The sequence below is a fragment of the Anopheles bellator genome, chromosome 2 (genome assembly GCF_943735745.2).
Source record: "Anopheles bellator chromosome 2, idAnoBellAS_SP24_06.2, whole genome shotgun sequence".
Taxonomy (NCBI): domain Eukaryota; kingdom Metazoa; phylum Arthropoda; class Insecta; order Diptera; family Culicidae; genus Anopheles; species Anopheles bellator.
The window spans coordinates 49,328,265-49,342,091 of NC_071286.1; the positions used below are offsets into that span (position 1 = coordinate 49,328,265).

General features: G+C 37.3%; 2 protein-coding genes across 2 annotated transcripts; one reads left to right on the plus strand and one right to left on the minus strand.

The window, feature by feature from the left end:
* Nucleotides 1-1,804: 1,804 nt before the first annotated feature.
* Nucleotides 1,805-4,681, plus strand: LOC131212223 (DNA replication licensing factor Mcm6). Its single transcript, XM_058206004.1, has 4 exons — nucleotides 1,805-2,058; nucleotides 2,128-3,161; nucleotides 3,228-4,438; nucleotides 4,506-4,681. The coding sequence occupies exons 1-4, from the start codon at nucleotides 1,967-1,969 to the stop codon at nucleotides 4,611-4,613; spliced, it is 2,445 nt and encodes an 814-aa protein (XP_058061987.1). The 5' UTR covers nucleotides 1,805-1,966; the 3' UTR covers nucleotides 4,614-4,681.
* Nucleotides 4,682-4,797: 116 nt separating this feature from the next.
* On the minus strand, nucleotides 4,798-6,046 carry LOC131212225 (proliferating cell nuclear antigen). The gene is made up of 3 exons (XM_058206005.1): nucleotides 5,950-6,046; nucleotides 5,329-5,829; nucleotides 4,798-5,263 (listed from the first exon to the last, which is right to left on the minus strand). Exons 2-3 carry the CDS (start codon nucleotides 5,822-5,824, stop codon nucleotides 4,977-4,979), a joined length of 783 nt encoding a protein of 260 aa, XP_058061988.1. The 5' UTR covers nucleotides 5,825-5,829; nucleotides 5,950-6,046; the 3' UTR covers nucleotides 4,798-4,976.
* Nucleotides 6,047-13,827: the final 7,781 nt, after the last annotated feature.

The following is a 13,827-nucleotide window of genomic DNA, read 5'->3' on the forward strand; positions in this document are numbered from 1 at the left end:
ATGCTCATAATTAACTATTAGCACTATCATATATAAGGTGTTTTGAAATTTAAAGAATTTATCAAAATTTTCTTGATGAAAGGCACATGAGCGATGGTCGTTAGATTCGGCGATTCGTAAAAATAAAGGAATCATACGGCACAACTACAATGAATGTGTGTGAACATTTTTAGATTTGTGAGATGAGATTTGAAAAATTCTTCTTCAATACTATGAAGCTTTATAGTAAATCAACTTTTGGTGTTAGTCTTTATAAAGTTATAGTTAGAGTATATATAATTATAGTTATAGTGTAGAGTATGGGTAAGGTAATCAATCACAAGGATTATTTCACCGCCACATTAAAACGACATACTATACCAATCAACAATCGAGCCACTTGAGACCCTTTAGTTATCTGGTTTACTAGATATGTCGACAGAATTAAAAATTATATGCAGATAGTAGATTCAAAGCTTGAATAAATGGGATGAATGTTAAATTCGATTGATTTTTTAAATAATAAATATTTTCACCATCTATGGGGCAGTACTTCACCATCTTTTTTACATTCGTTTTTGTTTTAATGATTCCTTCGTAGTTCGTTCAGTTTGGCCAGCACCGAATAATCAAACTGTATGAGAAAAATGTTATCCTGGCCCTGATAATACAAAGACTTAAAAGCAAACATTTAACGACTCTGTCCGATCTAACAAATAAAATGTTTTTTTAATCTTAGAAGAACAGACCGGGCCGAATTTATAAATAAAAAAAATTGTATCCCAGTGAAATATTAGTATTCCTTTAATATTCGAACCTAACTGCTTTTGGAATATTTCATCTTGTTGGAAAATGTTTGTGAATATATTTTCTTAAAATAGGTAGTGTTTTCTGGCCTAAATTTAAAACATATAACAAAACTATTGTCTGGTAAAGAGATCAATAAGACTATGTTTTGTCTAATCATATGAATACATATCACCATATGAAATTATACGGTTACCATATGATTTTTCACATTTTTCTGGTCATTGTAAATAATAAGAATATGTTATAAATACGGCCCGGTCCATTCTTCTAAGATAAAAAAATACATCAAAATAGGTAGTAAAAATGTTGGCAAGCCGGTAAGGCAAGTCGTGCGGACATTAAAATCTTTGGATGTTTTTGCTGTTAACTGCGGGGCCACACCAAGCGCAAATCGGACCGCAAAAAAATAATTTCGTTTGTGCTTCGTGAAAAATATAAAAACGAAAGGTCAAACGTGTTTACATTTGTGTTTTCGGTCCGAGAGAATAGAAATAGAAGAGAAATTGATTGATTTCTGAATATTTTTTTCTGTTTTTACCGATTTTGTTGCTATACCATCAAATAAGATCTTAAATGATCTCCTCTGTTTGTAAACGGGTTTTGCGGTCGGCCGACACATAATCGTTTTGACAGAAGCGCAGCAGTTAGGTATTAATCTGAAATGCCAAAAACGTTACGTTACGCTTCGTCTGGCGCTAGCTATATAATTATCTGCAACTCACGTTGAAAAGACAATACAGGAAATTCCAGCAGTAAAGTGTAAAATAAGCCCTAAAGCATTGAGTATTGCTTATCGCTGTATTGCTGCAAATATATTTTTCAAGACATCTCGTACAAAACTAACAGAAACCGATTGGTTTTGATAACAATTTTCACAGTGAAAAATCTTTCAATCCAAGTCTGCACTACAGTTTACTGTGAGTGAGACTCACAGCAGATGCTGTCAACTATTTCTATGATTCAAACGCCAGATGGCGCAGTGTCAGCGTTTGACGTTTTCAGGTTTTGGCGCGGATGTTGACAGCATACGCCAAGCGCTAAGCGAACAAAGCTTATCGATATTGTGCGATTTGCTTATTTGGATTTTTCGGTTCTGTTCAGGAGTGCTTAAATTTGTGTGATTTCTTGTTAGTTTGTTACTTGTTGTTGTGTGGCCTTGTTAGTTACAGCACAGAATATGGATGTAGCCGATGCTCATGTTGGCCAGCTTCGAGTTCGCGATGATGTAGGCATTCGTTGTCAAAAATTATTTATGGTTTTTTTGGAAGAGTGAGTTTGATTCCGGAGAATATTTCGCTTCTCCTACGTATACTTACATCATTTTCTCCCCGTTTGCAGATTCAAAGAAGAAGGAGAGCTAAAGTATATGAAGGCAGTTGCTCAGCTAATCCATCCCGATCGATCGACGTTGGAAGTAAGCTTCGATGATGTGGAAAAGTGGAACCAGACCCTGGCTACTGCCATAATCGAAGAATATTATCGCATATTTCCCTTCTTGTGCTCGGCCGTATCGCAGTTTGTGCGCGATCGAACTGAGCTGAAAAAACCGAAGGAATGTTATGTTTCGTTCGTAGATGTACCTACACGGCATAAGGTACGCGAGCTGGCCACTTCCAAAATCGGAACGCTTATAAGGATCTCTGGACAGGTCGTACGCACGCACCCGGTTCATCCGGAACTGGTAACCGGTACATTCGTGTGTGTCGACTGCCAAACAGAAGTACGGGATGTGGAGCAGCAATTTAAGTTCACTAATCCGACTATCTGTCGCAATCCGGTTTGTGCCAACCGGAAGCGTTTTATGCTGGACGTGGACAAGTCGTTGTTTATCGATTTTCAGAAGGTGCGCATACAGGAGACTCAAGCGGAACTACCGCGTGGTTGTATTCCTCGCTCACTAGAGGTCATCTTGCGTTCTGAAATAGTCGAAACGGTGCAGGCCGGTGATCGATATGATTTTACGGGTACGCTTATCGTCATTCCGGATGTAGGAGCGCTGCAGCTCCCGGGAGCGAAAGCAGAAATAAGTTCTCGACACAAGCAAGGTGATAATGCTGCGGAAGGTGTGCGTGGGTTGAAGGCGTTGGGGGTTCGTGATTTGAACTATAAAATGGCCTTTTTGGCCTGTTCGGTACAAGTCACGTCGTCGCGCTTTGGTGGCACTGACATGCCGATGAGCGAGGTCACAGCGGAAGATATGAAGAAACACATGACGGACGCAGAGTGGAATAAAATTTACGAGATGTCGCGCGATGCTAAGCTTTATCAGAATCTCATCAACAGCTTGTTTCCGTCAGTGTATGGCAACGACGAGGTGAAGAGAGGAATTGTGCTGATGCTTTTCGGGGGCGTCGCTAAGACAACACAAGAAAGTAAGTTAAAATGATTTTTCTATGAAAATATTTAAATTCACCTTGCTCGACTCGTGCAAACCGTAGAGACAACATTGCGCGGCGACTTGAACGTGTGCATCGTCGGTGATCCCAGCACTGCTAAATCACAGTTCCTGAAGCAGGTTGCAGACTTCTCTCCTCGTGCAGTTTACACGTCAGGAAAGGCCTCATCGGCTGCTGGTTTAACGGCGGCAGTGGTAAGGGATGAAGAGAGCTTCGACTTTGTGATTGAAGCCGGAGCACTGATGTTAGCCGATAATGGGATTTGTTGTATTGATGAATTTGACAAAATGGATCCTCACGACCAAGTGGCGATCCACGAAGCCATGGAGCAGCAAACAATTTCGATCGCAAAAGCCGGTGTCCGTGCGACGTTGAATGCACGCACCTCCATTTTGGCGGCAGCAAATCCAATCGGTGGTCGTTACGATCGATCAAAGTCGTTGCAACAAAATATTCAGCTCACCGCACCGATTATGTCTCGTTTTGATCTGTTTTTTATCCTCGTCGATGAATGCAACGAACTGGTGGATTATGCAATCGCTAGAAAAATTGTTGACTTGCACTCGCACATTGAAAATCGTGTTGAGCAAATATATTCGCGAGAGGACGTTTTGCGCTACATTTTATTTGCGCGTCAGTTCAAGCCCGTCATCATGGACGAAGCAATGGAATTATTGGTGGAAAACTATGGACATTTGCGGCAACGCGATACGGGCACGTCTGGTAAGAGCACTTGGCGTATTACGGTACGCCAGCTGGAAAGTATGATTCGACTGAGCGAAGCAATGGCAAAAATGGAATGTAGCGAGAAAGTCACTGTACAGCACGTGAAGGAAGCATATCGATTGCTCAATAAATCAATAATACGCGTTGAACAGCCCGACATTCACCTGGACGATGAAGAAGCTGATGAAGCACTAAACGACATAGTAAACTCACCAGAAAACGGTGCAGCGGAAGCAGTAATGGGAAGCTACACGGAGGATGAAAATGGGCATGGTAGTCAACCCGTTGCCAAAAAAAAGCTTACGCTTTCCTTCGAAGAGTACAAAAACCTTTCAAACATGTTAGTAATATACATGCGTAACGAAGAGAGTCGTTTTGATTCGGAAGAAGCGGAGTTCGAGGGAATCCGCAAGACTGAACTGATCAACTGGTACTTGGAGCAAGTGGCCGATCAAATTGAATCCGAAGAGGAGTTGGTTGTAAGGAAAACTCTGATCGAGAAAGTTGTGGATCGTTTGATTTATCACGTAAGGGACAAATATTTAAAAGCGAAGGTCGTTTTGAAATGATTTTAAATTCCGATATTTTTTTTAGGACCAAGTTATTATTCCCCTGAAAATGGCCAATCTGGGTGAAAAGGCTGCAACAGAAGATGAAGATCCACTGCTCGTCGTGCATCCAAACTACATCGTTGAAAGTTAAAGGAAAACGTATATATGGACAAAGGTTTTCTTTTTGAATGTATTTCTATTTCCCAATAAAAGCCTTCTCATGCCATTTACGATTCGGACGAGACTTATCTTTCTTTTTTTTGAGTGAGTAATATTAATCGGGTTTGATTTGGTTGATTGCTTTAATTATAACTGAAGTCCACAGCAATGAAGAAATCTTTCCAAACTCGTACTGTCGAACGGGAAAAACCCATACCCAAACCCAAAACCCAACGGAAGTAAACAAATGCAAGTAACCATTAATTATTGCATAGCACAAGACTATTTCAACAATACTCGTACCAGATTGGACACAATTTGGAAATTTAAGAGAGTTTGTATTATTTTATTTAAGTTAGTTTTCGTCATCTTCAATCTTGGGGGCTAGGTAATAACGAATGTGACCTAGATCGGGGATTCGATATTCAACAACCAGTGGAACATCAGCTGACATGGATAGCTGTACCTGGTGGCAAAGTGGCGTAGCCTTGGTGAATGAATTGAGATAACGACAGGCGAAAGTCAGAGTTACGGGTTCCTGCATCTCAATAACGACGGCTTCATCTTCCTTCTCGACAGAAGACGTTTGTGTCAGTTTGATGTTGGCTGATCCGGCATCTCCGGTAGCGGAGAATTTGATACCTACAATCGGAATAACACATGAATATCCTTCCTCGGATAAATTGTTTATCGACATACGTACATACCTTCTTTAGTGCATGAAATGACAACAGATTCGCCGAATTGCGATAAATCGCGACAAATACGAGCGAACTCCATCGCGGGCATCCGAACTACACAAGCATAATCCGTTTCGGGGATACCTAAATGCTCCTGGTCGAGATTCATCAGCTTCATCTCATAGTCAGACATTTTTTCCTGATTATGCGACTCAAACATGAATGTTACAGTATCCGCATTATCCTGTGCTTTCATAGTAATAATGTCGTCGTTATTTGCGCATTTCATGATTTTGGCCATGTTGGCCAGATTCATCCCCATCGACAGGTTTCGGTCGCATCGGTATTTGTCGAAACCATCAGAACGTAGCGATAGCGAAACCAGGGACACATGAGAGTTATCCATCGCCTGAAGTTGGATGCCGGAGTCGCTGCAGTCGAATGTTGCCTCGTTCAGCAGGTCCTTGATAGCATCAAGAACCTTCTTGAGGACAGCGCTAGTGTTAAGCCGAGCTTCGAACATTTTGGCTACCTGTAAAACAAAGTGGATCACAACCAAGCAACTATTTAGCAACAAATATTTAACATTGCAAACGTTATTGACACACATATGTACAACCAAATTGAACAATTCTTTAACAGAGGGACCTACGTTTTGAAGAACACCAACAGGAATATTCACGAAATAATTACGCACGACCGATAGCAACGCGAGTAGAAGAATATGATGTTGGCGGGCGCAACACAAGCAAAGCGCACAAAAAGGCGGGAATGCAAAACATAACGCTGTCATAGGACAGTGTTGCCAAACAAAGTTATGAAATAGGTTCAAATCAACAATAACCGGTTCAAACGCTACAAATAATATGCGTTCATGTTTGAAATGGCAGTTTGATTGTATTGTTTCATAATTTTTCTAATCACAAACTGGTAGTTTGGCAAAGCAAAATAGCTTTAAGCTTTTCATGTTTCAGTGAAAGCTGCTTGCTGGTATTGATTGACGTGTTAATTAACGTCTCACGTTAACTTACGTGACATAAAATTTGCAACATGATTTAACAGATTGTAGAAAACGTATTTGATAATCTGTTTAAACAGAATGCAGACAAATTTGTGTTTTTTTGCAAAATATAAGGTAAAGTAAAGTTGAAATGTTTAGTATTAACTATCTAACCGTTTCTATAAGTAACTAGAGTTTAATTATAAAAATTTATGGTTACTTTAATTTGCTATCCTATATGCCAAATGGGTAATTTGTGATATAGTGGATCGTGTCAAATGCAATGATCAGTTAAATCTTCAACCACGACAACATTTTTAAAACACTTACAATTGGAGGGTTCATAATTAGTATTTGTTATGATTTTATTAGTATTTATTATAATTAATATAGAATTACGGAATAACAAAATAAAAGGTATAGCTTGTTTAGTTATCGTTCATTTAAGGAGTTGTTACGTTAGAAGCATTGTCTGAAAATTGATAACGTGGCCCGAACTCGTGACCATCAATTCATATTCTATTTTTTATATTTTATTGTATTTTTTTTACAAAAAAAAATTATTTCTATAAGTGTTTCACTACAAATTCATCTAAACCTCCTTTTTTAATATACCTTGTTTGGTTAACATTGTAATGAGCTTAGGCCATTATTTTGTATAGATTACCGTTGTGCAGCATTCATTAAAGAAATTGAAAAAGAAAAAATGGAGTCAACCAAATCAAACCAGAAGTGAGAATCAAACCAGACAAGAGATCAAACCAGAAATGATTACTATAGTCGGCGGTTAGGGATCGTGTTGTCTGCCGGTTTTTAATATCAATGTATTAGTTTTTTTTACTCTAAATGTTTTACGCCCCCTTTGATAGAGCAGTCTGTATGGTTCGTTCTCGATTCCGGCGATGGACATGACATTGTGTTGGCGCAAGGTCTACAACTACACCCGTAAAAAACACACCGTTACACCAAGCAACAGAGATTAATATTACTCTGTTACAGGTCCCGACCGCCCGACGATTCAAGCCGGATAAGAAAAAGAACCACTTACCAGGGCAGAGGGCCAAGGAAGAAGTATTACTTTTTAAAGACTTCAGATATGTATTCACGAAGAAGTTATCCACTGTGATGCAGAAAATAACGGGTGGCCATTGTACCAAGAGCCGCTCCAATGCATGCGCATTGATGGATTGATGTTCACGAATTTGAACGTACGTACTAAACTTTGTTTAGGTTTCTAGTAATATATGGATTTACTGTACCGTTTTCTTTTGCTCGCTCTGATTTCTGATGCTTTATGTATAGTGGAGTTACTAACTACTCAAGAGCTTCTTTTCAAAGCCTGCTCGTTCAATTGCTGCCTTCTCTGGACGAATAGTTTTGGGCCTCGAATACTGTAACACGCGGACTAAAGAATGCGATAAATCGCGATTGTATGAACCTACGAGTGATGGATGCAGACATTTTGCAAGAAATTAATTATAAAGCCAATGGTGTACGTGTGTGATATATGTTAATTTGATTGGTGTTATCTCATTTGCATATAATTGAGCGTATTACGTATGTATGAGTCTTTCACTCGCTGGTGTTGATAGCAGCACTTAAGGTGCTAGTATCTTGTTCATACATTGCCGATGTGCCGATGATGGTTTCGCTGTGTTGTGCCCCTGCACAATGAAAGGAAGTTACACGCCGGGAGTGAATAAGGCAGGTGTTTATGCATCATACATTGCGTTTGACCAAGCAACTGCTTCCAGGACGTATGAAGCGGATAGTTCGGTAGTAATTTTAAAGCATTCAGTTTTAATGCGAAACGGATATAACTATATATTGTAGGTAACTATTAAGCGAAGGTCATTAAAATTTGTAGATTGATGTTTTCAACAATCTACGTAATTTACTAGGGGAGGTGTATAAGACCTTATAAGTCCTTATCCTTTTGGTTTTTCTCTCAGAAAAATGTTTTGCTTAAAAGTCGTGGACGTGGACACCAAGTCGTTCGACGCTCATACTTTTAATGTATGATGTATCCAATATTCAGGTTTAGTTCTGTAACGAGGATTTTTATTATTTCTTACATTAGATAACAAATTCCATAAAATATTAGCACAGTATTATAAAGATGCAGCGAAGTGCTATGTTCAAAATTTTTAAATTTTGCGTATAGTATTTGCATTCACACACGTTTAATTCTAAACTGTATTTTAAATCGTTGGTGGTCTTAAATTTGTGGAGGAATTGTGGGAATTTGTGGAAATTTCTTTCTGTGATCAAATAGTTGTTTATTGAACATGACTTTAAGTTATTATTACCGATTTCCGATTAAAATATGAATATAAAACTCTCTGATCGGTACGAACGTTATTATAACGTTCTCTTGTTTTTATTTGAGTAGAGTTGAGCGATGCAAGAGTTCTTCGATGGTAGATGGTACGTTTTCGCTAGGAAAATTGGAATCGCCGATGCTTATTGTGGTCTTGCATCCCACATCTGATTCAGAGGCATAAACATCGTAATGCTTATCGCTTCTAGGTAACGAGACGATGCTTCTATTGCCTCGATTGGATTCCCGAAGAATTGTAGGCTTAGTGTGTGAAATTTGGAATGTTTATATATTACATACATGTTACTATACATGATATTTACGTATTACCGTCATTATTATAAAATGGTACAGCGTAGACGGGTGATTTTACGAACCACAGTTAATCAAAGCTGTCAAGCTCAGAGACCCTTGACGTTAATACATGCATTTTTTGTGTTCGATTGATTCCTCTACTACTATCCGCCAACTACAATCGCAGAGCCATAATAACCGGCCAGCAAAGACAGTTACAGTTACTACTTCTGTGGGTTATATTTTTTACATTCCTCAGGTGGGTTTCAATTGGGTTATAATTTGAACCACATTCTGTTTATCGACGTATCGAGGCTCGGTTGTTTCGATGTACGATCTGCCCATGGTGAAGAAATTAACCGTACGTATTTGCCAAAAACAGCAACACTTTGTAGTCCTGATGGTTATTGATTAATGTTGGCACCGTTCGATTTTCCGGCTCCATGTTATACAACAAAAGTGACTCAATAATTTCTCTGCTTCAAGGGTTCATGTCAATTTCTGGTATCTCTCCAAATGACCGGCTATTTATGTTTGTGATATTTTGTACCGAGCGTAGGAAACTGCATCAATATTCCGAAGATGGTGAGCGTCCAAGCACGTGTTTCGATTGCAACTAAGCATGCGTTGGAAGTGAAACAAGGAAACTGCGAACCTTCTCTGCTGTGAGTTACTCGGCTATGTAGGGGAAGTTGAGTACATCACGATGGTTCACATTTCGAGTAAGCATAATGCAAAGCAAATGTACCCCGACAACCGGGCCCCTTCATCCACCGGATGCATGTAAATGTAGATAAGAAGGATTGTTTTTTTGTTTGGCACTCATTTGAAAGGATGCCTAGAGTGATTAATGAACCCGATGTTAGAAATAATAGTATCATAGTTGATGTGCTAATGAGCAGAAGAGTAGTTGGGAAGGAATTGTTTACCAACATCCACACCTTGTAATACTTCGGAGCAGAAACATTTTTTAAGTAGTGTAGTAGCTTGCAACATTAAGATTAATATAATTGATTCATTTTCGAAAATAATAACTTTATACGAGGTGTGTTCAAAAAGTTCTGATAATTTTGTATTTACGCGGGCTACGTATGTTCGATTTTGGTGCCGTTATGGTGCTACACATGTCACTCACTGAGCAGTTATCAGTCAATTTTTTGCAGCTGTGTTGCTTGGACGTGCTTTGGCTCATCTTTGATTTTTGTCTACTCCAAAAGTAATTAACCACGAAGCGGTAATTTGAGTTTTGAAAACATAAAAAACTTGCAGATAATATTCCTAATGGTCGAATGGTCAAAAGTAGAAAATCAAACATACGAATCTCGCGCAAATACAACAATATAAGATCTTTTTGAACACCTCAAATAAGGAAACATAGGAAAAGGTGTGTTGGAAAAATGGCACGTCTCCAAAATTGTTCGAAAATTGCATTTTGGAACTAATTAGTTTCGTTTACATTGAATAATCTCTAAATGTACTAAAATAAATAATCCTTTATTTAGTGGTATACTGGATTGCAATTTTCTAAAGCTTCTCTGATAATGCCATGCACAATGCATTGTATTGTGAGAAATGTTGTAAATATACTGTTAAGTATTTTGCCGGTCGTTACGCATAAATAATTTTAGATGAATTTTAGATACATGCACGAGCCTAATATCAAAATGAAAGGGATTGTTTTCTATTTAATTTAATTTAATTCTTATGCTCACATCCTTGCTTGCTGAAAGCAGAATTTTTGTAATTTTCAATATTTACAGCCAAGAGTTTAGTTCTGATCACCGCCCCTTTCATAGTAACGGTTAGTGTCAGTCTGCATATTAGTTGTACTTTATCATACCAGCGGAATTCATGTGTACATGCTCTCCAAAGTTTAAGTGAAAAGGACAAGAGAATGTGAAAAATGTAACGTACTCTTGTCTTATCCTTCCCCTAATCTTCACGGGCGCTTTGGTGAAGTATTGCCTTTGTTTCTATAGGGAGCGATGCATCACTTTAGTTAGTTAGCTAAAGAAGCTTGCTATTGGTGTGAAGCAGATGATCCATTTGATGTATTGTTTGTTTTTATAGAAATCCTATTTGCTACCGATCATGGTCAGTTGTTCAGTTGTTGCAATAACCTTTTTTTTGTTTTCTTGCATAGATATTGGTGGAAACACGCTGGTATTTGCGACTTTTTATCACAGTTTGTGAATGTTTACACGATATTACAATATGTGTTTCATTCAATATTAAGAGTTTCACATTTCGCATTATGTATTTTATACACTCCATGATCAATAGATTTATCAATTTTGTTTTGGTTCGTATGTATGCCAATGCTATCAACTCAAATCACTGCATTATACCTTGTTCAATGCCCAATGTATTGAAATAGCAGATACAACATGTAATTCGGGCAATATATTAGGAAGACGAGATTCGAATTGCTTTGGTATCTAACTGATTTTGTCTCATTTTGTCATATTCATCATGGTTCTTACTACAAACTAGCGTAGTGATTACAATGACTCATATATAGATATTGTTACTACCTTGCACATTAGTAAATAGCATGGTGTTAGTAAAAATTATAAATGATTTCGAGTTTTTTTTTCAATATTACAAATTTGTGGAACTTTTTGAGAGATTGGTTTGGTTAAAAAAATATCAAGATTAAAAACAATTCATAGCAATTTAAGAATCAACAATTAACATCAAACTACTGAACTCACGAACAGAAATATTTCAGTACAAAACCCATGATATACGAATTCGATACTTCAAGCCCAAAATTAAAAAAGGGATTTTTTTATAAGCGGCCTGGTATTGCACTTTCCCAGCGGGAACAGTTCGAATGTCGAAATGCGAATGAACTGTCGAATAAACTGCCTAAGAGAATTTAATAATGTAAGCGTAACACTCATTCCAATCAATACCACATCGAAACAGGTGAGCATGAGAACATGTACTGGTTGACATGAATGCCCACCCATTTAGGTAGTTGGCCTCCATGGTTCACCAAGTTTAAGTAGTTGTTGAGCAATAGGAGGTTCGGTTCTTGAGTTTGACCCCCTGCGGCATCTTTGTAAAACTCACAGACGAATGCATAAGCTTCTTCTTTACCGATTTATTTACTTTCTTTGGATTTTATCTTGAAGATAGTCATAGAGTAACGTGCACGTTTTTCAACGAAATATAGTAAATATAATTTCTAGGATATTATTTATAAAAGTTATTCATAGCGGTTGGTACTAAAGTAGTGCAAATAGCATAATCAAGTAATTCAATTTGATTCACCGTGTAATTTGTCAATTCATTGAATATGATTGAATTTTGATTGCAATAACTTCTTAATAAAAGTTTGTTGAAGAGTTTAGAGTGTGTATAAGAATAGAGATGGGGACTGGCTTCTTTGGTTTTTGTTTCTAACCTTCATCTTTATGTTCACTTATTCTTCGAAAAAGTGTTAATGAACTTGTCTACAAACAACAGCACATAACGGTAATTTTATTTATTGTTTCACCGTTATTCGCAACCATTAAACGAACAAGTTGGATTCCATCCAAACCCCAGAATTCAATTGATAGTGGCAAGGTAATTGTATCGATTGGTCGAAACATCTTCAGGTAGTTATCGTAGGTAATCATTTCCACTCATGTTCGTACAACACAGTATGATAACCTATTTTTGGGAATCTTATCCTTTGTACAACGTTCAGACTGATTTGCGAAGCTCACATTGAGCAAAACGCCCTTTTACCTGCATTAAAATAATAACACGGTTGATAAGCAACCAATAAGCTTGCCACCGCTTTTAGTAGAAATTTTTGTAAATGATCAATTTTACCGTTTAAAAAAGTCATACAGCCAGCTGTGTGTTTAAAGCACTTCGTTTAACACTTGTTAAACATGTTTCTAGATTAGCTCAACAACTTTTTTGTGTATAGACGCACAGTATTATGCGGAACATTTCATTTGTCTGTAACAGCAATAGGCTCGTCCTTCCAAGATTTTCAACGTAAAAAATATTTTTTTGTAATTTTTTTAATGTATGGAATGAGCAAATTTAAGTAAACCTTTACATACATTATTAAGTACATTTTTAACAAGTTTCTTCAATTTTATGTACGAAAATATTGAAAAATAAGTCAATGATTGAGCTTACCCCAGAAGGTCTTAAGAAATTTTGCGATCGAAAATTATCTGTAATCATCAAAAATCTATTTAATCCAAAATCCAAAAATCCATCCATCCTCCTACGTTTACTAATTGTTTATTTTTCAGCCCCTGTAATGGTCATTAATTAGAAGAGATAAAAAATAAAGCAAAGGACTCTTTTAACTTCGTTATATACTTTGTTATTAACTCTTCAAAATGAAAGGTTTGTATTAACAAACTCCATAAGGTTTTTTTTTTTTATTTTGAAAATGTTTCCTGTTTTACCACATGATAGTAGTTAGTGATTTTTGTATTTTACAGGGTTCATGTAATGTAGATGTGTTGCAGCTCTACTGTATCCTCGTAATTCGTATCGCACAGAGATGCTCATTTTCAATGAAAGCCATTTCCTCCGAGGTAAGTACCGCACTTTTTGTCTGTACAGTGTTAAACGAGTCTGATTAATTTCTCGTTCTGTATGAGTCATTTCATACAACCAACGGAAGTTCATAGGTAACAAAAATGCATAAACTGCGAAACATAAATATAACTAGAAAAGAAGTAATGCAGCATGAAGCCTGAAGGAGAGAATCTGAAAGCAGATCGCTGAGAGAAGCAGACATAATTGAAGTAGAGAGTGCCACCTTTGGATTTTTTTAAAACCTTCATTTGAAAGATATTCATTACAGATGTTGTAATCGTTTGTATATTTTGTTTTTTTTCGTACTTTGAACGTAGAAAATAATCTAAGCTCACTTAATGCTGAATTGGCA

Bases quoted from the DNA above. Each gene is read 5' to 3' on its own strand.
- LOC131212225 (XM_058206005.1), bottom strand. From the start codon at position 5,824: ATGTTCGAAGCTCGGCTTAACACTAGCGCTGTCCTCAAGAAGGTTCTT. The intron at 5,264-5,328 runs GTATGTACGTAT...TTCCGATTGTAG, and splicing joins CATTTCATGCACTAAAGAAG to GTATCAAATTCTCCGCTACC.
- LOC131212223 (XM_058206004.1), top strand. From the start codon at position 1,967: ATGGATGTAGCCGATGCTCATGTTGGCCAGCTTCGAGTTCGCGATGAT. The intron at 2,059-2,127 runs GTGAGTTTGATT...CCCCGTTTGCAG, and splicing joins TTTATGGTTTTTTTGGAAGA to ATTCAAAGAAGAAGGAGAGC. The intron at 4,439-4,505 runs GTAAGGGACAAA...TATTTTTTTTAG, and splicing joins TGGATCGTTTGATTTATCAC to GACCAAGTTATTATTCCCCT.